Genomic DNA, 23,697 nt, shown 5'->3' with positions numbered 1-23,697 from the left:
TTTGTTTGAAATAACCATTTTTCATCAAGACTGCCACCTATCAGTCCATGCCAGACCAAAACTTGTTGGACGCCGTGTGAGAACAGAAGGACTGGATTGCCATAGACGGATACAACGGGTTCAAAAGAATATTCTTCATCCCTGAATAACCAAACATGATTAATCGTTTCAGTGAGTGCTGGAACAAAAAAAAAAAAAAAAAAAATCGCAGGTTGACCGTCGTTAAATATTAAAGACAACTATCAGTTATCAAGAGGGCTACTCAGGCAAATGAGCTGATCACCTAACCCTCATGTAACAGTTCTAGGGGATGAACGGAGGGTATCTAGATGCTGCTTTGTTATGATATTTCATCTATTCCCTGAACGTTTTAGTTGAGTTGGAATGAAGAGTATGGATAATTTATGAATTGTTGAGCATCACTCACCCAACCATGTTTGTCACTCCGCCTGAAGTTTCCAAACTGGTGTCGGTTTTAAATGTGTGAAGGTAGAGGTAGAAAACCGTTGGGACGGTGAGTTTCATGGCATTTGTGTTTCAAGCCATTTGTCCTAGAAATTAATACATCACAACTGGGACAGCCAAAAGAATTCCTGAATATTATTGAACGGCACCAGTCACTGACAAATTTGGGTCGTTTCGGTATCTGTTAGAAACAATTTAATAATTTATGTTTAGATGGATTCCATCCTTTGAAAAATGACAATGTTTTTGGTGGATCTCCTGTTGTCTCATGGCAGTTACACGGACGGACTTTATAAATAGTATCCCTGTCAGTTTTGTACGATGATGTTTTTTAAACTTTGGTTTATCTCTTTGGTCAGGTTGGGTGACGTTCAAAGTTTCTTTTCTTGAAAAACTAAATTGTTTTATCATTTGAATTACTTGACCACATCTTGAATTACATGTTTCATTGCTTTTTATCCTTTTCCTGTAACATTCTTGGTCCGAATATTTATTGTTATAATTTTTTTACACTATAGCAGGCTCACATTCATCTTCTTGAACCTATTTTTCTCAGACTGTTGCCATAAAGCAGATGAATGCAATTATGATTTTGTTTGACTTCCTTCTGTTTTCAGCTACTGTCAAATGTAACACATTTTTATGAAAACTGAAAGACATCAATGAATGCCGCCGCCGAAGCCACCTGACAGGCTGTCCTTGTGCCTTGTCAACAAAGTCCTCCTATACATCGAGGTTTTGGAAATGTGCAAATTGTATTAATTCCCATTACATTTTTTTTAGTTTGCACCAACGCACGAAAGTTTTTGATGAATTAGGCATTGTGAAGGGTGGATACAACAATACGACGGATACTAACTAATGTCACATTAAACACGAAATGAAACACAAAGGCAGCAAAAAGGGGGAAACGACATTACTGCTCAGCACATGTACATACTTGTCTAAGGTCAATGTCGCCCTAACATGCTCGGGTCATTTGGAAGTTATGTGATATATATCACATTTTTTCCTAGGGGTCACCTTTTCGTGAGGGCGGTCCCACTTTCCCATCGCTCACTTTCTTACCTTATCTAACATTCTAAGGACTCAGGTACTTATTTCCGACAGCTCGGATTAGTAGAAAAGTTTGCTTGTATGCGTGTTTGGGCACCAGTCCTCTCACCTTTCGGCAATGCACTTCCCTGTTAGTTCTTTATATGAACCTTTGCTTCTGGCTGATTTTGAATTAAAAAACTGCTTGGCTCTAATGACAGGCCCCGTCCGACTCTGGTTTCTGGAAAATGTCAATGGTGTACATTACTGTACTGCCTCGCTGGACAGGTGAGGGAGGCTAGGTGCACAGCATGTTTTGGAAATATTATAACCGTTGTAAAGAAGGAAATTTACAAACATCTTTTATTTATAGAGTAAATAAGAAGCACCAATGTGTGCGGAGAACGTACTGACACGCACCAAAGTTTTATTTTAAACAATTGTAGTTGTTACAGCTCTGACATTGTGTTGTACACTGTGTGTCTTTAAACTGACTTCCTCAATACATTGGACCCTTAGAAGACATTTAAATTAGGAATGTGGTGTGCAACTGAGTTTTGTGATGCGATTTGTACGACTCCTTGATTGCGTGGGTGATGTGTGATAAACATAGACAAGCAAATGAATTAACAAAAAACTATATTCACAGTACGTCTTCAAAGTTAATTATTTTGCCATCGTTTCAGTAAAGTGTCTTGTTTTTTGTTTTTATAAACTGGCATGATAAATAAAATAATTTTAACAGATAGCTGCTGACGTTTTATTACTTTTCATTAGTGATGTTGCTAACTCTACTATTTAATATCAAATTAGAGAGACTAAGCTACCCAGACAATGCTTGTTAAAGATGACAAAAACAGACACATTAAAATAAACAATTTAAAACAGCGAGAGACTAAAAATTTGTTCTTCTTTTTATAGATGTAATTGTTTATATCTTTATTGAGAAAACAACTTTGATTGCGGATAACGTAACTACCAAAACATACAGAAATGGGAGATAACCCGCGCTACCTTTTTTTTGTGGCTTTCGTCCCTTGGATCAGTTAATCCTTTGCCAGTTGTTTAATAATATAATGGGAACTTATTAACGCGCAGCATCACGATCAAGATAGATGGGACTGTCTGTGCAGACCAATAATGATACATGAAGGTAAACAATGAGGTACGTATAGACACTGAACAACATAAAGATGAGGTACAACAGCCAGTGGACAGTGAGGTAGTATAGTGAGGCAAGTTCGTGACCACTACGCCACAGAGACTGTGCTCGTGATGGTTGCTAATGTACTACTTGTAGTATAAAGTTGTCTCCACTCAGACCTTTACAAAAAAGAAAAAAAAATCAGCGCCCCGGCAATAGACAGGCTTACAGCAGACGACATTTGACGTCATATTCCAGGCTATTTTTATCCGGGAAGGTCGAGGCCTTTTTTTTTTTTCGTTGGCTGTAGCAACGCCTGACGTCATGCCCGTGCGACGTCACTTGTCGTCTGCTTGATATGCTGAGTCTGCTGCTTGTTCTAACAACAGGCGTTCTTCCTAAGAGGCTGAGAAGGTTGTTGTGAAAAGTGAGAGACCGACTGGTGGTGTTAGTGGACACAGCAGCCAGTAGTGACCACCGGCCAGTGGAAATTCGTGGGGCCTGTGCGTGGAACTGAATTCAGTAGCCGGGATGTGACCACCATGGTCTGTGTGAGACTCGAGTGTGTTTCCGGTGTTGTTCGTGACAGCGGGTGACCGCTGGACCTTCCTCAAGCCGCGTGGGTGAGTACTAAGATTTTTTGGCAATTTCCAATATTTTTTTCTTGTGTGTGGAAATCTTGGTTAGCAAGTGAGAGGCTGCTCGTATGTGTGAGTCTTTGTTTTCTCTGTGCAGGACTTGAGACATTTTGGATTGTTTAGTCTTATAGCTATACCGGGGCTTGAAGGAGAAAGTTTTTTCATGTTGAAGTCACCTAGTGACATTTTTCCTTTTGTTTTCTCCATACGCTTGCTTCTCATCGCGACCTTATCTGTAGACTTTGTTCTTGTCTCCGATCTTATTCTCGTTCTTGTCCTTGTTATCATCGTTGCTGTTGTACATCTTCATCTTTTTCGTCGGCTTCTTCCCCACCCTGTTACTCTCCTGTGTGTGCGGACTCACAACTTTTCTTCATTCATCCACCCCCTTCGTTTTATGTATCCATCGCCTTTGTCATCCTGTCCTACATCGTGTGACGTGTGGTCATTGACGTAGCTGGGACTGAGGACCAACAGAAGGTCCCTGTGTTCGCCGGACGGACAGTGAAGTAGTGGTCAGCGCGAGAGCGTGACGCAAAGCCACAGAGAGAGAAAGAAAATAAACAAAGTATAAACTAAATGCGGACTGTTCTACAACTTACGCTGGGCCTGAAAACTTCAAGAACTCTATCAGTACCGTGCCTCATTGCGTGCGGGTGTTTGATTGTTTTTTCCCCCCTATTAACGTTAATTATCTTTTGTTTGGGCGTGGTGTATCTGTGTTTTCTTGCGTATGTGTGTATGTGAATGTTCATTTTCCTCATGCACAACAGTTTAAGTAAAAATATGGAAATAAGAGGAAAACGAATCTTTATTAGACTTCATCGTGCACTCGAAAGAGTCATATTTGAAACATGCACAGACATCATGAGCTTTTAGCAGATAAACGATGACATTATTTCAATGATTACATATGTTATAGTCTACGAAATGAATTTTGTATTGGTGGACCTTGAAAACAATTCAAAAGCCTTGTTGAAAGTAGTAGAAGATGCTAAAACAAACATAAAGCGACTATAAAGTCATGAAATTGTGTTTCTGCGCGAAGGAAAAAATCCAGCTCAATGAGGTGTACTTAGACATAAAATGGTGCAGTTTATTGTCCCTCTAATTTCACAGATGCAGCTAAGTTGAAAGTTTCAAAGGTCTCAATTGCTTGTGTGGATGGACTTAAAATGTTTATTAATTAGTTGAATGTTGCTTATTCAACAGTGCTTTTAAAGTCCAGTCCAATTGTTGTTTGAATAATAACTTGAAATGCACCACTCCGATGATGTCTTAACTTAACATTTAGGGACAGAAAAAAATCTGCTGAAAATTTATGTGTAAACAAATTAGATTACAAACTTAAGTGTACAATAATGGGTACAACACACATCGCATATAATGCTTTTCGTCCGAAAGGTCGTCCTAATATAATTGCATTCAATTATGTGCGCGGAAAACATAAAGAAGGATCTCAATACTTAAAGTGTAAATAACAGTGCTTATATAACATTTATTTCAATAAAAGACATGGGAAAAATCAATTTTCTCGCTTCTTGAAATTTTTTTAGTGACACTGTGAGGATAGCTGGTAAAATATACTTGTCATTCGTAATGTAATTCTTGCAGTCATTTTCCTAGGTACACGAGAGAGAAACAGTGACTAAACATAACTCTGGAAACGTGATTTAAAGAGAAATCGTATTACAAAAGGAACACACAAGAAGAAAGTATTTTAGTACACCTTATATCAATGTCTAACAGCCACCGATACAGACAATTTGGAGGCAGCTTTCACAATGGTTTTCATGGGCTGGCATCCCATTGGTTGATTTGTTTGTAGCACTAGTCACATCCTCTGCCGAGGTTGACGTAGGAAAGACTGACATCACGCAGAATCTCCAAGTACGTGGCGTTTGTCAAGTTGATGTTTGACGCCAGGTCGACTTGTTGGGTTGTGAGATTGTTGTAGATAATCTGCAAAACCCCAGACAGACAAATAAGGTCACCGACAAAATTGCTAGCAGTGACCTACTTGTATTCGACATAGTCTCTTAATCCTTTCTGACGATTTCATTTTCCCATTAAGATTTGTTTTCCTGTTAGATGCATGAGCTGGGAGTTCTAAGTCTTGTTTTAGTGGGTTTTTTTTTTCATTTTGACAAAGCGTACTAGCATACTAAAGCCTTCATGAATTTGTTGGGTAACTCAGAATTCAGTATTTTGAAAGAAATCATGATGGATCAAACTAAGCTTTCAAGTGCAGCCCCCCCCCCTTAATTCAACCTATGTTTAACGCAAAATATCTTTCTGACAAGTCTGAAAGAATGTCATTTTTATCGGGCATAATTAATAGTTTCTGGTCCTGGTGTATATGTGGTGATGTTACATGTACACATCACTTGAGGCTTAGTTACTTTTAGACTTAATAATTTTCTTTTCATTTCACAAAGTGGGCCTACTGGACATAAAGCAAAGTGATAAAACATGGGAGTGATGGAACTCTTCCAGATCTTTATATTTGAATGCTTCATGCTATTCACATTTCGAGATCAAAAGGTGCTGCTATACTGTTTATTAGTTGCTTATTTAGTTGCTTATTTAGATTGTTTACTCTACCAGTCCTTATTAGCGACTTCCCTAGAAACACCGGCATTCAGAGAGAAACTTTCGTAACGTCCAGATATTAACGGTAAGGGCAGCAAAGGACGTGGCCACTTACCGTGCGCAGTTACCGCATCTTCTACTGGAGGGTTAGAGAGAGAGAGCCCGCTAAGTGATTGGACCGACTTGGACAGGCTTTTTTAAAAAAAAATTAGCGCATCCACCCACTCACTCACTCATAGAGAGATGGTAAACACGTACCTGCATTGTGTTGTTGAACAAGATTCTCAGAGTAATTTCAAAGTAGTCATTGGGGCGTAGAGGAAGATCTCCTATTTCATCACGAGGGGGCCAGGAACACTCATTCAGAGCGGGGAAGTATAATACTTTTTGTGTTGCATGAAAGTTGTAACGAAAATCAAGACAAAGGTAAATGTTGCCACGACCAGCAGGACTGGAATCACACGAACCATCCTGGCTGTCGTGAAAGTTGAAGGTCATTCTGAAAACACAAGAAGCAGTATGATTAGGCGACAAGTACAGGATTTGGAAGCAAACTATTGGTGTCTGGGATGTAGCAGCTTAACATGCTTCTCCTTCGGGAAGATTTAAAAGAAAAGAAAAATTACAATAATCTTAGCGAGTACTAAAATAAGTTTTACATCTATGCATTAATTCCTTTTTATTCATTCTTTCGGTAAATTTATTATCGCCATCACTAACTGTATTAAAACTCTGTATCTCTCAGTACAAAAGTAAATGTTAACTCTATTAGAAGAATTCTCTTAAACGGATTTTCTCAGAATTTTGCAAACTTAGTTTCTATTAAACCTTTATTTTAGAAAAACATTATGCGATCATTTTATGCCTTTTATCATTTTATACCTGCCCTAAGAATACGGTGAATCATTTTATTGAACGTTCCAGAAGGAAAGAGAATTGTTGATAGTTTATGGCTCTGTCATTAGCCTCTTTCAAGATCGCGTCGTAAATTTTTAGATAATATTTTGTGAAAATATTGCGTGTATTTACTTTAATTTTAAGTATAGACATTGCAAAATTCAGCATCAGCTTCCAGTTTTATGAGTAAATGCTAATTAGGTGATGTCCAGTCAAAGAGTGACAGAGAATTCGGTCTTTTACTTCTTTGTGAAATACAGAGAAGAACTATGAAGTTCATAGGTTCGCATCTTGCAAACGAAATAGATTTTTCACTTTCCAATTATTATAACAAATAAAGAAAACCCCTCTCATTTAAAAATAATTCTGTACATTGGTTAGAGTTTTTTAGCACAAGCTTCCACTCTAAGAAGTTTTGATAAAATTGTAAATCATGTTATGTAAAAAGAGTTTGAACAGCAGCGCACTTGTACTATTGGAAAAAAAGGTTATTCGTCATCATATTTACAAGGTAAAATTAAAAGAATATTTGGAGGAATAAACAATTGGCTTGTATGTCAAGATCGTTCGCAGAACGTAAATAAAGAGAGGGTAAGTAGTCCTGTGAATTGTTTATACAAATATTCATTTCACGTTTTATTTATTGCTTTAGGCTGCATACAACCTGGATATCCGCCAGTTGATATCAAATATTGTTATGTCACTCCGCTTCTCTATCGTTTTCCCCTCGTGATTCGCGCTATAATTATGCTGCCTCTTGGGATAGCCGACTGGTTACAGGACTGGGATTCGAACGAAAAGGAATGACGGCCTGAAGCCCTTGTGACTTGGCGACTTTCAGCCAATCGGATTAGTTAACTCTTAGAGGCTCCGGGAAAGGTAAAGCAACGAGAGGTAGAAAAAAATAGTCACCTCCCTCACTACAGTTTTCAGGAAACAGATAAACTTTACCTTTCACGTCCGGTGAAGTTACCCTTGAAGCAGGCCTCCCATTCTTTTGCGACGACATCCGGTAGTGGCTTGTTGAATGGCACGCTCTGTAAATAATACGAAATTATTAGTTGAATATACAGACATAATCACATGCATATAACCAGACATACATAACTGAGACGTTTATTCAGAAAATTATCTTATGGGTATTTGTGACCCTCCACGATGAAATGAGTCTTAACTCGCGAATTTCAGATTTGCCAAATTGCAAATTTTTAAAAAGTAGAGGTTCTGAACTTTCTGTTGATACAAAAGTTGTTCTTCTAGTCCTAACATTGAGTGAGTTAGAAATGTTTGAAGTGTGAAAGTACGGTGGCGGCCATTTTGAGAAAAGCGGATTCAAAGATTAGCGTCAAGATTGCCGACCAGCTTTGTTTACTTCTAAGCTTTTGAAGAAATCTTTTGATCGGTTAATATTTGAATCGTTCTTTGAAGAAGCTGAACATACAGACTCCGCACTTTCTGGCAATGTATAACACGATGGAGTTATGACTGGGAAACAGTATGGAAACAGCGTTTGAATTTCGTCTGAAAGCAGTATGGATCGCAGTAGGGTACCTCCATTAAAACGTATTTTAAATCAATTTCTAACTTTTATTCTAACATAGCAGTGTATTTTCCTGGTTGTTTAATAACCAAGGAATCCATTTTTAAAGAAAAGACAAACTACACAAAATTGACCCCTATCACCTTTCGGGGCCTCGAGCACAAAACTGTTCCGCGCGACTTAAGAGACTCATTTCGTCGTGGAGGGTCACATTTAATGTCTTGTGCCGTAGATTATCACGATAGTTACATGTCGCTAGAATCATACATATTCAACCTACATATGTTTACTTTGACTATGATTTAAAAATACTTAAATTTGAAAGATTGAAACTAATGTCATTAGCATCAACTGCACTCTTAATAAAATGGAAATTAAATAGATTCTTATCATCATGTTGGTCTCCTGTAAAAACCTGTACAATTTCCAGGGAAATGATTATTTGGTACAATCATTCTTCCAGTTAAAATAAACTTTCATTGAACAGAAATAATTTGGCGATTCCAGTGATGTGTGATTTTACGCTAGTAATAACTATCCTAAATATTTCAATACTTTTAGAAATGATGAGAGAATGTCTCCGCTCACTTAAAGACCAAACTGAGGAGCGTGTGTAAGTTGATTCACACCTTCAAATGCTTATTTCCGAGATTCTGCACTGCTTAGTATAGTTGTTCACTAAATAAATGTGCCCTTAAGTTTCAGTATTCCGGGAACCAACAACAGTCAGATAATCAACGAGTCAATCAGTATTGTTTGTACGTGAATCAACATTATCTTTTCTGCACTGGTTGATGGCGGCATTGACAGTCTTGATGGTACATGTTGCAGAGCAATAACATTTATTTTGTTACGAAATTCTAAGGTTATAAAAAGGGAGTCCCCAAGACTTGGGTGCGATTTTGTATGAGGAAGCTGACCATCTCCTCGTCTTCCTTGCTGATGCTACAGGATAGATCAGCTGGAGAATGCACACTGTCACCTATACGACAGAGGGTGTGTGGGGGGGAAGTATCCTGTACCCATACGACAGGTGGGTCAGCTGGGGGAGGCAAGTTGTACCACACGGAATCGAAGCATCCAGAGTGTCTGCATCCTACTACTTACACAGGCTTTATGACCACACACACATCTGATAACCCTAGAAAGGTTTCGCTGATTGCTAAAAGCAAAACAAGAGGGTAAGAAAGGAGTGTGTAAACATAGAAAGTAGTTTTCACCGGTGAGTAGTAGGTGGCGTTTTTACACGTCCCCTTCAGCTCGCTGTACTTGCCGTTGACTTGACACGTGACCGTCTTGTCGGCGTGACGTGGAGCCCATACCAGAGACGAGTTGCACGTGAAGTTTGTCCTTTGACCCTGGAGTAGTGTCACATCACTGTAGACACCGTCATCTCGAGGGGGCGCTTGGCATTCTGTCATATGGTAATTACAGAAAGCAATAAACACTCATCCGTGCTATATTAAACTTTTGTTTCGACCGTCAGTTAACAATTATTATAATCACGTTTAAAAGCCCAGCCAGTAAGTGGTCGCTAGGGTAGTTGCTAGGCTACTGTACTGACGACTCTAGCACCATATCGTGTCCATGTTTGATTACGTCAAAACCATGGCATTCTCGTGTGCGTCATTGCATGACGCAAAGCAATACGCAGAGGGTTGCGTCATCCAGTCGCGTGACTTTCACGCCCTGGGATCGCAGCGCAGTTCTAAAGGCCTGACCATTAAACAAATAATAAACAACACCGGGTGCCATGTATCGTTACAATCATATATCATTGAAGAGACAGGAGTCCAAACGTCATCCCACTATCATTGCTTCATAAACCTTGGTAAGTGCAATGGATCAGTGATTTATTATCCACATTTCACATCTCTCATGACGAGTATGTCAGCCGACTGTAAACAGCAAAATTATTACAAAGGTCCGGCAGTCGTTTGCTTGTCTGCGTAAACTGAACATTGTCCTGGAGACATAAACGAAATTTCTCATCACATTACACGTTGAACCACAGAAGAACGGTACAATGAGCTGCCGATACTCATTTACCTCGCGCAGTCACATGAGCCTAATCGGAAAAATAGACAGAAAAAAGTTCCAAAAGCCCCAACAAATCATTACTTCTTGATATAAAATTTCCCTTCATTGTCGTTTTGTGGATACAAATTATTTAAGCCACGTTCGAAAACCTGATCAGGTAAAAATAAGAGCTTGCTCTTTGATGTCATCGGCTCTAGAGAACACACTTTTGACGGACATTTCAGACTGAAATATTACAATGAAAGATGTCATTATTTGTACGAGACAAGACATTCATGTTCACATACTTTTTAATATGTAATGCATTTCAACATGCAGGTACAAAATGATACTTTCTTAAAACGTTAGATGCAAATTTTAAGTTTCTTTCTTTTCTTCTATGTGTGAAGTCCCCAAAAACTAAACTGACGAGGAAACTCTTTTTTTTTATAATTAGCAGACATCTAGTCTTTCTAGTTACATCTTTTGTTTGGGTTGAAATTTTAATATTCTGTATATAAGAAACTTCCCTTTAATTTCTAAAAAGAAATATGCATAACAATGAGTAGGAGAGAACATTTCAGTCCTAAGTGGATTTAATGACATTGCTGTGCATAATATTTAGAAAATAAAATGTTCCCTGGTTTTTGAGCAATTTTCTATTCTTTTTACCTGGGTTTTAGGTTGGTCAAAAACGGTTTTAAAGATGACAATACGATATTTATCTCCGAAACTTAAGTCCACGTAGATGCCTCGCTCTTTCTTTCTGATGCGTTTTTGACCCGCGTTGCTGTTGCTATCTGTTAGTATTTCTTTTAGTGTTTAAAATTTATTTCTGGAAGGTTTTTGACATTATTTAAATAAAATCTGAATATAAGACTGATTTCATGTTACCATTTTGCAGAACTTGATTGGCGGGTTGAAACTCTTATCACGTGCGATCAACATAAAAAGACAACATAGATGTTGCATCTGATGTGAAATATTGTGCAACTATTCTTTTCCTTTCTTGTGTGCTATTAGTGTGTGCTTCAATTGTTATTTCGGAGCTGTTCTTGTCTTTTCCGAGGTTGTAAGATAATTCCATCAACCATTTCCTAGTTACCTGCAGGAAGAGGCAGACACGCGTAGAAGGGCGACGCAAAGGTGGGCACACACACCTGGGTATCATTACATGTGCGGTTGCGACAACCGTTGTCTTGAAGCTGTTCATAAAAATATTCTGTAAATTTTATATTCTTCTCAAAAGTTAAGTACTGTCAGCTCGTTAAGGCTACAAGTAGTTGACTAGTAATAATGCTTACGCGAACATACACGATGCCCTATATCATTGCTTTTGTTAACTGTGAAGTTTCCAGGCATCTATTTGATAACAAAAAGGATATAAATTAGGAAAATTGTGAAGAGTATCTTGTGATGGCTTTAGCTGTCCGTTTAAGTTTTGCATCCTTTTGCGCGTTTACCGAGCTGTCAAAGAGCTAAACACTATAAGTTACTGCAAGAAAGAACTAATAAGAAAATAAGAAAAGGCTGCTACATACTGCTTCGTCCCAGAAAGCTTCCCTTTCGACCCAGTCTGTAGAAACACCGCTTGTTTTGTTTGTAGCGATGTTGTCAGCGTGTAGAACACAGTTACCATCAGTGGCCAGGGTCCTGTTGTAGATGTAAGTGTAGGTCTTACACAGTTTCCGGTACCAACAAAGTCGTTCACACTGATATCTATTCATGAAGGAATACTTCCCCATCACGTCCTCTCTCTGACTTGGATGCAGCGATGACATTTCAGCGACACGACAAACGAGAGTCGCAATATAAATTGTCAGAAAGGTCTTCATTTCAAAACGGTGATGCTGCTCGACTGCTTGTAAAATTTTCAGTAAGCTCATCTGGATGCTGTTCTGTGATGAACGAGGCTGAGTTTGTCGATGTTACCATTTTTGAAACTAATTTTAAAATTAGCACTGAGCGTTGTTTTACATAAAAATCAAGAGAACACCTGGTTGGACTGAGCATCAGCCAATGAAGTTTCGTTTGTGGCAAAGCAAGCGGGTCTTGGTGTCCAGGTGTGCGCGACGCAATCTAACCTCGCGCCGGGGACACAGCAGCTCGTAGGTACAAAAAGTATGGGGTGTGGACATGGAAGACGCAATTACAAGTCACGTGTTTATGCAATTTTAGTCATAAATAGTATGCACAGTAATGGGCAAAGCAACAATTTAGACTTACCTGCTAGATTTCATCGTTCTTACTAGATATACAGAAAAAGCCAGCAGCTAAAGCTATATCATATTAGCTATCTTTGTTTGCAGGTGCCTTTTGCAGAGAAATAAAGGCTTGGTGTAGTCTAGAGCTGAACCAGGAACACCCAGTCCTCAATGTATCAGTGACAGGCGCTAACAGTTTGCCACCAGATCACTCATTACATTGTCGTGAATATCTAAGTAGTCACAGAAAAAGAAGATTACAATGAAAAAGAAGAACTCAATGTCACGAGTCCAAACTGGCTTCTCTCTCTTATCTAATATATAGAATTTTGCATTGAGGCAGCATTGTATTAAGTGATAGTTTAACTGTAGAAAAGTGTTTGCAGGGACAGTGTTTTTAAAACTTATTGAAATTTTTTTTATTGGATTATCTGCTTCGTTATCCATTCTCTTTGCATTTGCGTAAGCATTTACACTTTAGAGTAAATATCCAGCATGGTCAAGGTCTGTGATTATGTCCTGTTTGCTTAGATTGCCACCTATTAGTCCATGCCAGACCAAAACTTATTAGACACTGTGTAAGAAGAGAAGGACTGACTTGCCATAGACGGGTACAAAGGGTTCAAAAGAACATTCTCGATCCCTGAATAACCAGACATGATTAATCGTTTCAATGAGTGCTTGAACGAGAAAATCAAAGGTTGAATGTCATTAGATATTAAAGACAACCACCAGTTACCAAAAGGGTTGCTCAGGCCAATGACATTAACCATATTCTCATATTCCATTGGGTGAATTGTTATGTTTAAATACTGCTTGGTTATATATGATATTTTATTAATTCACTGGTATTTTTGACTGGAGACATTACTTGAGTTGGAAGAGTATGGAGATTGTTTAAAAAACCTTTGAGAGTCCAAATTTGTGTTTAACTTTTTGCGCCCAACCATGTTTGTCCCTCCGCCTAAAGTGGGGCAGGTTTTAAAGTTGTGAACAAAAAGTTGGAAAACTATTCTTACAGTGAGTTTGATGCTACTCTGTTTCAAGTCCTTCGTCTGAATACATTTCAACCTGCACACCCAAATAAGAAATAGCTTTATCGTTGTTAAAAGAAATCGTGAGTGTAATTGAAGTGCATTAGTCGCTGATAAATTTATGTTTGTCTATTCACTATTCCCTGTAATCAGTTAGAAACACTATCTAATTTATACTTAGATGGATTTCGTCCTTAGAGAAAACGGCAATATTCATGGTGGATCTGTGATTTATCCACTGTTTGCAGCTGATCATGCTCTTGCTCAAGATGGTACTAGCTCTTTGGCCAGATTGGGTGACGTTCAAAGTTTTTTTTTCTTGAAAAATGAATTGTTTCATTATTTGAATCATTGACGACATTAACAATTACATGTTCATTCTTTTTGTACTTTCGCTTTGACATTCTTGGTCCGAATTTTTATTGTTATAGTTTTGTCCATCATAGCAGGTTCACAGTAATCTTGAACCCATTTTTCTGAGGACTATAGCCGCAAAGCAGATGAATGCAACTCCGATTTTGTTTTACTTCCGTTCTCAGCTACTGTGAAGTGAAACACATTTTTATGAAAACTGAGAGACATCAATGAATGCCACCGCCATCATCCCTAGTGCTGCTTACTGACGGATGAAAAGCCTTAGAAAATCCTGTTTATGGCAGCGTCATGTGTACAAATCCCGGGTTACAGGCTGTCCTCGTGCTTTGTTAACAAAGTCCTTCATTTATGTAGTGTAGTTGGAAATATGAGAAATGTTTTAATTCACAGTATTACAGTTTTTTTCAGTTCCACATGAACGTGTGGAAGTGTTTGAAGCAGATCAACCGGCAAAGACAAAAAAGTTACAAAGTGTATTTTCCTTCCTTATTTAAGGAAAGTGACATCACTCTCAATCACATGTAACGTTTAAAGGGTATTTCATGCTATTCTCTTAAATGTAATTGAATTTGTGTACTTGTATTGCTGCCAAGATAGGTCGCACTCTCTGCGCTTACCAGTCAAGATGAAAGGAAGACAATGGAAGCTGAGGTACATTGAACAGTTCTGCGTCCAGGAAATTATAATAGCTCATCAAGTACAGTAAGAAAACAATAATTTTGTTCATATAGATCCTTTTGTGGTGTTAACACCAACACTATTATAAATAAAGGTGTATGTTGGTGCGCAGTGCTAGCGATGGATCCAGTAACAACCATAGCCTTGACTGAAGGTACGGCGAGATAATTTACAATTCGAAGAGAAGGGTAGAGCTGACATATCCTGTAACATAAAGCTGGGGCATTAATTTTACATCCGCTGTACTGAGAGTAAATAATTCATGCATTGCAGATACTCATCGCACACCGAAAACAAGAGGAGGAACAAAGTAAACATAGTTTTTAAAACTCGAAAAGAACTCGAAGGTTTCAGTTCCAATCTACTACAACCACCCAACCTCACTCAAGACAAAGTTTTGCTGCTACGCACAAACAAAAGCAAACATCTCAATTTTGGTATCTGTCATCAATTAAAATAACAAACAAGCCAAACACTCAGCATCAAACAAGAGACTCACAGTTCCCGGACAGTATGTAAGAGATGTGAAGCTAGGTCACCAGCATCATGAAAAGGTAGATTGTTTCAAGCGTGTGACATTGTTACACACAGGTACAACAGACACACGGTTAAGAAAGCTGCCGGGTTGGCTTTAAAGTGTTAGTGAGCGGCCTGACTACGTCACACATGTAGCAATGTAACAATCGTCTGTAAGAAAAGAGCAAACGTTTTTCTGCTCCTCTACATCGCAGGGGTCGAGGGTCACTCACTGGATGGGACCTAACGTTTGTTTCACACTTTCACCCTTTCCTCCACCTTCTTCCCTGCCCAACCTCCACACACCAATGTCTAGATAGTAGGCCAACCTGGTGTCAGGAGGACCCGGCTGTCAACTGTGCCCTACGTGAGGAGAACGTGATAGTGCCGCCTTCGCCTCTTCAGCAAGTCCACTATTTCATTCAATCTCTCCCTCATCGTCCAGGCCTGGAAATGGCATACTGTTATCTTCAAACTTGAGTCTCCTAGTGTATTGCTTTGATTGTTTCCCCCTAAACATTCGTTAAAAAAATTAAGAAAAAGACAAGCAGGACGAAAGAGGAACTGACTGTTTTAAGCTATAAGAGGAGGTCTTAGAGTTACCAGGCACCAGAAAAGTCGCTGACACTGACACATGTTCGTGAGAAATGTTTAAAAGATTTTGTCTTTTTCGCTTGTCTAACAATTGGCTGTCCTTGGTGCAGCTCTTGTCTCGGGCACCTTTTTCTTTCTCTACATGTGACATCTGCTTACAAAGCTGGCTGCCTACCCGTGATATCCCCTTAGATTGCTGGCTCTGGGTAAAACACCAATCTCTTCTCTCCCCTTCCCCTCTCTCTGTCGCTTGTCACCAAGCCTGTGGTTGAAGTGTTGTTGTGTCTACAGTCACAGCCCGGCATCCCTCACACGCTCCTCACAGCGCGGCACCGGAACGTCTGGTCAGCTCGTTGGTCGTCTTGGACACGCTCTGATGGCTCTCACACTTCAGTTGTTTGTCCTTTCTCTAATCAGAGTGTCTTGTGTTGTCGCACCATGACAGAAGCTCATCTAGCTATTTGGCTATCTGACTAGGACTAAGCTGCTCACTGCATTTATACATACGTATTATATTCATATATCCTTGGCCTCCCTAACACCAAGGCAATCATCGTAACAAATACACGGAACGCAAGGGAAAATTTAAGAAAATAAATTACCTGCACATTGTTTTAGAGCTCGTGTATTTCTTAGGTTGACTAGAATAGCAATTACTCAGACAGGGCGGGAACTTTAGTCATCATCATCGTCGTCGTCGTCGTCGTCGTCGTCGTCATCATCGTCGTCGTCAACCTTCTCGCTCACTGTTCTACCCGCCATTGACATTTTACTATAGGAAAATCTCTCTCTATCTATATATATATAAACCAAGCAATAGCCTACTCGCTACTTTCCTTTTATTCCCTTTCTAAAGTGCTTTTCAAATGATTGAAATTGTAATAAACGCACACACACACACACGTGTCGAATAAGTCTACAGGTTTCTTTTTTTTATTATGATTTACATCTACAAAAAATAAACATAACAATGAAGGTGGGTCTTAAACAAGACAGACATTTCCCATGCCATTGAGCATACAACTATTACAATGTCAGCTACCACTGACATTCCCTAGAGACTACACATCCTAATCCCTACTAATTTCACCAAAAAAAACATAACATCAGTTTTACACAATTCTTAAATTTATATACCTTTTAGAGGAAAAAAGTTATTATTACAGTGCTACAGGTTTCTTACTTATTATGGTGTTAATAAAGAATTGTCAATAAAGAATTGTTGATCATGGACCATACCACACCTGTTTCATTTATAGCTACAGCTGTTGCTAGGAGAACTGAGTACTCTCTTTGTGTGTCTGTTTATTGCTGGGTGTGGGCTAAAAAAGAGAGAGAGACAGAGACATACAGACGACAAGCTACACGTGAGTGAGTGGAAGAGACATGTCATGCAAACAGCAAACATTCAAAAAAATATCTCCGCTTTCTGTCTAAATAAAACCATTTGAAAAAGCTAATTGTTTATGCATATTTATATGATTTATAGAAATGTAATTTTAAATACAAGTCTAATGCCCATTATTGTGCGCGGCCGTGAGCGGGTATATTTATACACATAAGAATGCGTGTTTGTTTCTGTGTGTGTATGTGCGCGCGCTATTGTGTATGGCATATACACGCACGCATATTCATTTTCATCAAGCACAATAGTCCAAGTACTAATACAGAAATAACACGAGAATAAATCTTTATTAGACTTCATTAATCTACTGAGAGTAATATTTGAAACATACAGAGACATCATGAGCTTCTAACAGATGTTCGATGACATTATTTGTAAGATCACGTCTGTTACTGAATCACTCTTGACCTTTGGATACGTGGAGCTTGAAAACATCTATTTTAAACGGAAAGATAAAGTAGTGATGCTATGGTGAAACAGTGACTAAGTATAATTCTATAAACGTGCTTTAAAGGGAAATAGTATTACAAAAGAAACACACAGAAAGTATAATTAGTACACCTTGTATAAATCTCTAACAACTACCGATACAGAAAATGTGGAGACAGCTTTCACAGTTGTTTCCATGCACCAGCTTCCCATTGGTTGCTGTCTATGTAGAGCTAGTCACATCCTCTGCTGAGGTCCACGTAGGAAAGACTGACACCACGTAGAATCTCCAAGTACGTGGCGTTTGTCAAGTTGATGTTGTTTGACACCAGGTCGACTTGTTGGGTTGTGAGATTTGTGTAGATAATCTGCGAAACACCAGACACATAAATAATGTTGTCGATGAAATTGCTGAGCAGTGAACTACTTGTCTTCGTCACAGTCTCTTACTCTTTTCTGACGATTTTGTTTTTCATTTAAGATTAGTTTTCATGTTACATGCGGGTTCTGGTAGCTTTAAGTCTTGTGTATGTGTTCTTTTATTTCGCCAAAGCGTAAAAGCAGATTGAAGGTCTTCATTAATTTTCTTTTGATAATTCAGAACTCGGTATTTTTAAAGTGATCATGAGGGATCAAACTACTTAATTTATGGAGTTCAGAAAAAAAACAAATTCAACCTATGTGTGCTACAAAAGATCTCAAAGACTTGAGCCTGAAAATATGACATTTTTATGGGGCTTAGGAAATTAATAATTTCGGATCCTGATGTATAATTATCACTGTACGGTTACGGATCGACGATCTTGCTCTCAGAAAAAGAGCCACGGATCCAGGCGTTTGACATAAAATATTTCAGAAGACTCCTCTTGACCTCCCACACAAAGCAAAAGTTGAGGAAAACTCGAGACGTATCGACTGTTGACGAAGTGTTCAGTTCGTATTGATGGTGTCGCAAAACGTGTCGTGAGATGTTTTTAATCAACTAGTTCATACATTCATATATATATATACACACACACAACATAACAGTTGCATTCAAAATCATTAGTTCTATGTTTACCAACGAATCAACTATCAAAATGTTATAGTAAAGTTGACAGGAAAATATTCTGACAACTTTTTAGAAAGACTGGAAAACTATTAGAAGGTAGTTTTATTTACTCTCGCCACAAAGGTGGATTTCTGACATTTCCTGCTTAGGCTATGATTTTATTACATAGTTTCCATTTTTTAGTTTTATGTTAGTTTTTTATGTTATGTGGAGATAGGAAACAGTTAAAATACTACACGACACGATGTTTTAAGTGAAGAGGACATGTCAATCACTCTTCCACCTCCTCTCGCTTCTTTCTTCTCTTTGGCTCTATCTTTCGCTCTCTCTCTCTCTATCTCTCTCTAACCGCTTTATCTTTTGCATTATTTACAAAGTTATCCACATTTTTTTCTGCATAGTTGTTTTTCATTTGTAGCCAGTGGTAATGTCATTAAACTTATACACAACTATATTATTTTAAACATGCTTCACAGTCACGTACACCAACCAAACAACCGACACAGTCAATCTGAACACTCATTTAGCCACCCACCCACTCACTCATAGAGAGATGGTGAATACTTACCTGCATTGTGTTGTTGAACAAGATTCTCAGAGTAATTTCAAAGTAGTCGTTGGGGTGTAGAGGAAGATTTCCTATTAAACCACCATACCACCAGTGACAGCTATTCAGAGCGGTTAAGTATAATAATTGATGTATTTCCACAAAGTTGTAACGAAAGTCAAGAAGAAGGTAAATGTTTCCACCACCAGCAGGACTGGAATCACAGGAAGCATCCTGTCTGTCGTGAAAGTTGAAGCTCATTCTGTAAAGACAGACTCAGTGTAATTAGGAGAGAGTAACATTTGGTGGGAAACTAAACGAGCTTCTCGGTTGTAGCAGCTCGACATGCTTCTCATGCGGAGAACTTAAACGAAAATAAAAGATGCAATAACCTTTGCGACCAGGTGCGTTCCGATAATAGTTTTACCTCTATACAGTAATTCCTTTTAATAGGTTCTTCATTTCGGTAAATTTATCATGGCCATCACTGACTGCATTCCCAGTAGTTTTGAATGTCACTCCAAAGATAAAGCTTTAATTTGTTAGAAGGAAAATGGATTTTGATATTATTTAGAGGTCTATTAAAGTTTTCTTATGAAACATATATGTGGGATTATTTGATACTTTTCCCGAGAAGTGTGGTGAATATTTTTTTATTGATCTTGGATTATTGATTAAGTGTAGGCCATGGTCCATAACTGAAGAGAGTGAACATAGAACAAAAACATATTTACTTAGATGTGTTAACTAGCACAGTTGGCATCTTAGTTCCAATTAAATATAATAAATGCAATATAAAATATAATAAATTGTCATCTAGCTGATATCCCGATTCCTTTAAGCTCTTGTAAATATATTCCTTTGGTGAAGCTTAAATACATAATACCTCTAGCTGCATCTAGTGTAAAAAAAAAAAATAGTACGCATACACCTATTTATGGCCTGATACATATAGATATATTAAACATATAGTAATGTTTTTACTACATTCTGAGTAAGATGTTTGACAATGAGTTAGGACTAGTTAAACATTAATCTTGCTAGAAAATATAATTTGACAATTAGCTGATGGAGTTTCTCAGATGAATTGCACTGTGTATATATATAGCTTGCTCGACAACCTGTAATACTGTGGTGGTTATCTGACATGAATATTGAAAAATGGGAAATGGATGGGTAGTGACAAACTTTGGGAGGGATAAATTATTTCGGTAATTTAGTAGGCTGTGGACAATACAATAAAAATATAATTCAGTTTCTTCAACATTTTTACAAAGGGACAATTGTGACTAATGCTTGAGTCTGTTATATACCTTAATTTATGGCACTTAAGGTAAGAAACATTTAGTCTGAATCTGCCTAGGGCATTTCTCATCCCTCTATGATTTAGATTCTGCAAATTGGAAAACTAGCAATCGCTGCTTTTAAAACACCGAAAAGGGTAGAAGGGGTCACCACTAGTTATCATCTCTCTCCATTCCTTCTCGTAGCAATCTATCAATCTTTGTTTAAATTCTTTAAAGAAAACATCAGCATTGTAAACCATGCTATGCAAGTGTATGTTTGTGCTATTAGGGGTACTGACGGAGTAGGTTATTCGTTATCATATTAACAAGAAAAAGTAAAAATAGTTTGTGTTTATTAATATGATTTGTCTTTGATCATTGTCATTTGAAAGAAAGAAGAATGCAATGAAGTAAGGTCAAACAGTCCTGTGAATTTTCCACTTACGCATCGTTTATCTATCTCCTGCATATTGTAAACATAATAATAAATGTTACGGTGGCCTTTTATGACAGAACTAATCTCTGTAATCTGTATATGGTGGATACCAACCTTTGACTGCCAATAAAAATGCCCTTGATGCAGGCCTCCCACCCTCCCATGACATCTGGCAGCGGCTTGTTGAATGGAACACTCTTTATAAAAAACAACACACACACACACACACACACACGCGCGCGCGCGCGCGCACACACACACACACGGCGACACACACACATACACACGCACACACACAGATTAATGCAGTCGTATTCAGTAGAGCAGTGAATGCAGTATTAAGTTCTCATCAATACTCACTAATGTCAGCAAAAATATGGTAGAAATCCCATGTATCTGTGTGAAGTCTGGTAATCCTTATTTATAAATAAGACCTTTAGTTGTTTTCAGAAAATGTGATTGAGGTTATAAAATACGTATCGCTATTTCCACGAGAATCAAACAAGTTACACCTGCTAACCTCTAAGCTTTGTTTGCTTATTTTGTTTCCAGATCACTAGTCACTAGTGTTTGGTCTAGCTACGACTATTCTTTTATTGATGTAGTGAGGAGAAAGTAGACAAAGAAAGAAAAATTCTCACTGGTGAGTAGTAGGTGGTGTTTACACACGTCCCTTTCAGCTCGCTGTACTTGCCGGTGACTTGACACGTGACCGTCTTGTCGGCGTGACGAGGAACCCATACGAGAGACGAGTTGCACGTGAAGTTTGTCCTTTGACCCTGGAGTAGTGTCACATTGCTGTAGATACCGTCAGTTTGTGATGGAGCTTGGCATTCTAGAATAAAAGAGAATTTTTTCAAGACAACCAATAGAAAACTTGACTCAGGAACAATGACGTAGCACAGAGGAGGGGTGTACAGGGCGACAGCGGGAAGGTCTGCCAGGTACTGAACACTGTGTCAAAGACAAGTGAACCACAGACATGTACAGGTGGACTGCTGTCTGTCTGCCAAGACCAACACTTAGCCTCTTGAGAAGTGATCCTCTGTTAGTTTCGGCAAACCTAAACAAAGAATGTGACTAAATCGAGAGCTTTGTCGACTAATATGCCTCGTTTTAGCAGTTAACTGGAAAAAAATCATCTGCCAGCAGTCCCGTAATACAAGTTCGTGAGTGAGCAAACAGTTTTAGTAATCTTAAACAGCAATATGCATCTTGGTATGAACACTCGAGTGAGCTAAATCATGGGATTGAATGTCACAAAGAACTGTAATGTCTTCATCTGAAGGCAGCTTTATGAGAAGCAGAGATTCTATATTCCTACCAGTCCCCAAGGTAAATGTTAAGACAACTGAACACAGTCATATTTACCTGCAACGACCGGATGGCAGGTGTAGAAAGGTGACGTGTAGGTGGGAAAACACATCTCCGTGTCTTCGCAAGGGCGGCTACGACAAGTAGTACTTTGGGTCTGTTGGTAAGAAATATTCTGCCATTTACAAAGTTTTTCGTGAACATTAAATTTACTCATGCGGGCATACAAAATCTAGAAAATTACGTGAGTCTTGGTTTGCAAGAATATATCATAAGAATTACGTAGAAAGCTGAGACCTATATTTAAATAAATTTAAAATAATTGTAGAGGTAGTACATACCGTGGGGTTGGATGTCGCTTCTCGTTCAATCCAACCTGTGGGCACCATGTTGGTTGTATTTGTGGTGATATTGGCAGCGTGCAGAACACAATTACCATCAAGGGCTTGCACGCTGTCGTACATGTAAGAGTAGGTCTTGCACAGCTTCCGGTACCAGCAAAGTAGCTCACACTGATACCTGCTCATTACAAAATACTTTCCCATGGCATCTTCTCTTTGACTGGGCGACTGTGCTGACGTACACCTCACAGCAAGGTGAGAAACAAGAGCAGCAATGAATATCCAAGACACCTTCATTTTTATGTGGCTGGTCGTAGGAAAATTTTTGTTGAGAGAGAGAAAGAGAAATGAGTGATCGCAGAAATATCAAGGGAAACAAAACAAAGGTCGATTCGCTCTGCGGATGAAACTATCCAACCTGTCTTCTTCTGTGCTGACTCTCAACTGTGCAGGTGATATTTTATAAAAATCACCGAGAGTGACAGTTCAAATGATCGCCAGCCAATCGCATGCGACTTCGATCCGGCAATGTTTGTCAACCCGGCGAAGGATGAAAGATACAGCACGCGTGCTGATGAAGGACAGAGTTCTAACACAGGGATAAATCAGACTACTTCAACTCCACAAACTCTAAGGACACGAGTGTTCTATGATTTGTGTAGTAAAACAATGTTCTTCCACTGATGCATTGTTTCACTTTATCTGACCAGGATGTGTATACCTAGCATCGTATACATTTTATGATTTGATCATGACCTCACTGCCAACACCTGACAGCCTCGCTTGTGAAATAAAATTCAGCAGGCGGACTGGAGAGAGATCAGTGTTTCTGTTTGTCCTTGGTGATTAATTCCATCTTCAAATAAATCGCTTCTTTGCTATTGTCGGTGTGAAACCTGCTAGATACTGATGAAAGGGTAGTAGCTTCAGTTGAAAAAAGTTGGTAAACAATGTATGCTTACGGCCTAGTGTCCACTTTAAGTGTTACTTTTTTTAATAAATCGTAAGTTATGATTTAACATATGAAAAAAACCCACAGCAATTTGCTATTTATTTGTTTCAAATAACCGTTTTACATCAATCCAGTTCTCGCATTTTTTGTTACAGCTACAGGGAAAGGAGAAGTACCTGTGCGGGACGAGTTACTGATCTTTCAG

The 23,697-nt window shown here is 38.6% G+C and overlaps 2 protein-coding genes across 2 annotated transcripts; both read right to left on the bottom strand.

The window, feature by feature from the left end:
• Nucleotides 1–5,112: 5,112 nt before the first annotated feature.
• Nucleotides 5,113–12,252, bottom strand: LOC112570321. Its single transcript, XM_025248706.1, has 6 exons — nucleotides 11,872–12,252; nucleotides 11,436–11,535; nucleotides 9,532–9,725; nucleotides 7,723–7,808; nucleotides 6,133–6,373; nucleotides 5,113–5,244 (listed from the first exon to the last, which is right to left on the bottom strand). Exons 1-6 carry the CDS (start codon nucleotides 12,214–12,216, stop codon nucleotides 5,113–5,115), a joined length of 1,098 nt encoding a protein of 365 aa, XP_025104491.1. The 5' UTR covers nucleotides 12,217–12,252.
• A 4,470-nt stretch (nucleotides 12,253–16,722) lies between these two features.
• Nucleotides 16,723–22,950, bottom strand: LOC112571337. Its single transcript, XM_025250266.1, has 6 exons — nucleotides 22,541–22,950; nucleotides 22,257–22,356; nucleotides 21,527–21,720; nucleotides 21,000–21,082; nucleotides 19,185–19,425; nucleotides 16,723–17,933 (listed from the first exon to the last, which is right to left on the bottom strand). The coding sequence occupies exons 1-6, from the start codon at nucleotides 22,835–22,837 to the stop codon at nucleotides 17,799–17,801; spliced, it is 1,050 nt and encodes a 349-aa protein (XP_025106051.1). The 5' UTR covers nucleotides 22,838–22,950; the 3' UTR covers nucleotides 16,723–17,798.
• Between the last annotated feature and the right edge of the window lie 747 nt (nucleotides 22,951–23,697).

The sequence above is a fragment of the Pomacea canaliculata genome, linkage group LG8 (assembly GCF_003073045.1).
Source record: "Pomacea canaliculata isolate SZHN2017 linkage group LG8, ASM307304v1, whole genome shotgun sequence".
NCBI lineage: Eukaryota > Metazoa > Mollusca > Gastropoda > Architaenioglossa > Ampullariidae > Pomacea > Pomacea canaliculata.
This window is presented reverse-complemented; position numbering and strand designations above follow the sequence as displayed.

Bases quoted from the DNA above. Each gene is read 5' to 3' on its own strand.
- LOC112571337 (XM_025250266.1), bottom strand. From the start codon at position 22,837: ATGAAGGTGTCTTGGATATTCATTGCTGCTCTTGTTTCTCACCTTGCT. The intron at 21,721-22,256 runs GTAAATATGACT...CTTTTATTCTAG, and splicing joins CTGCCATCCGGTCGTTGCAG to AATGCCAAGCTCCATCACAA. The intron at 21,083-21,526 runs GTGAGAATTTTT...TTTTTTATAAAG, and splicing joins ACACCACCTACTACTCACCA to AGTGTTCCATTCAACAAGCC.
- LOC112570321 (XM_025248706.1), bottom strand. From the start codon at position 12,216: ATGAGCTTACTGAAAATTTTACAAGCAGTCGAGCAGCATCACCGTTTT. The intron at 11,536-11,871 runs GTATGTAGCAGC...TTTTATGAACAG, and splicing joins AAGCTTTCTGGGACGAAGCA to CTTCAAGACAACGGTTGTCG. The intron at 6,374-7,722 runs GTAAAGTTTATC...TTGTGTTTTCAG, and splicing joins AACTTCACCGGACGTGAAAG to AATGACCTTCAACTTTCACG.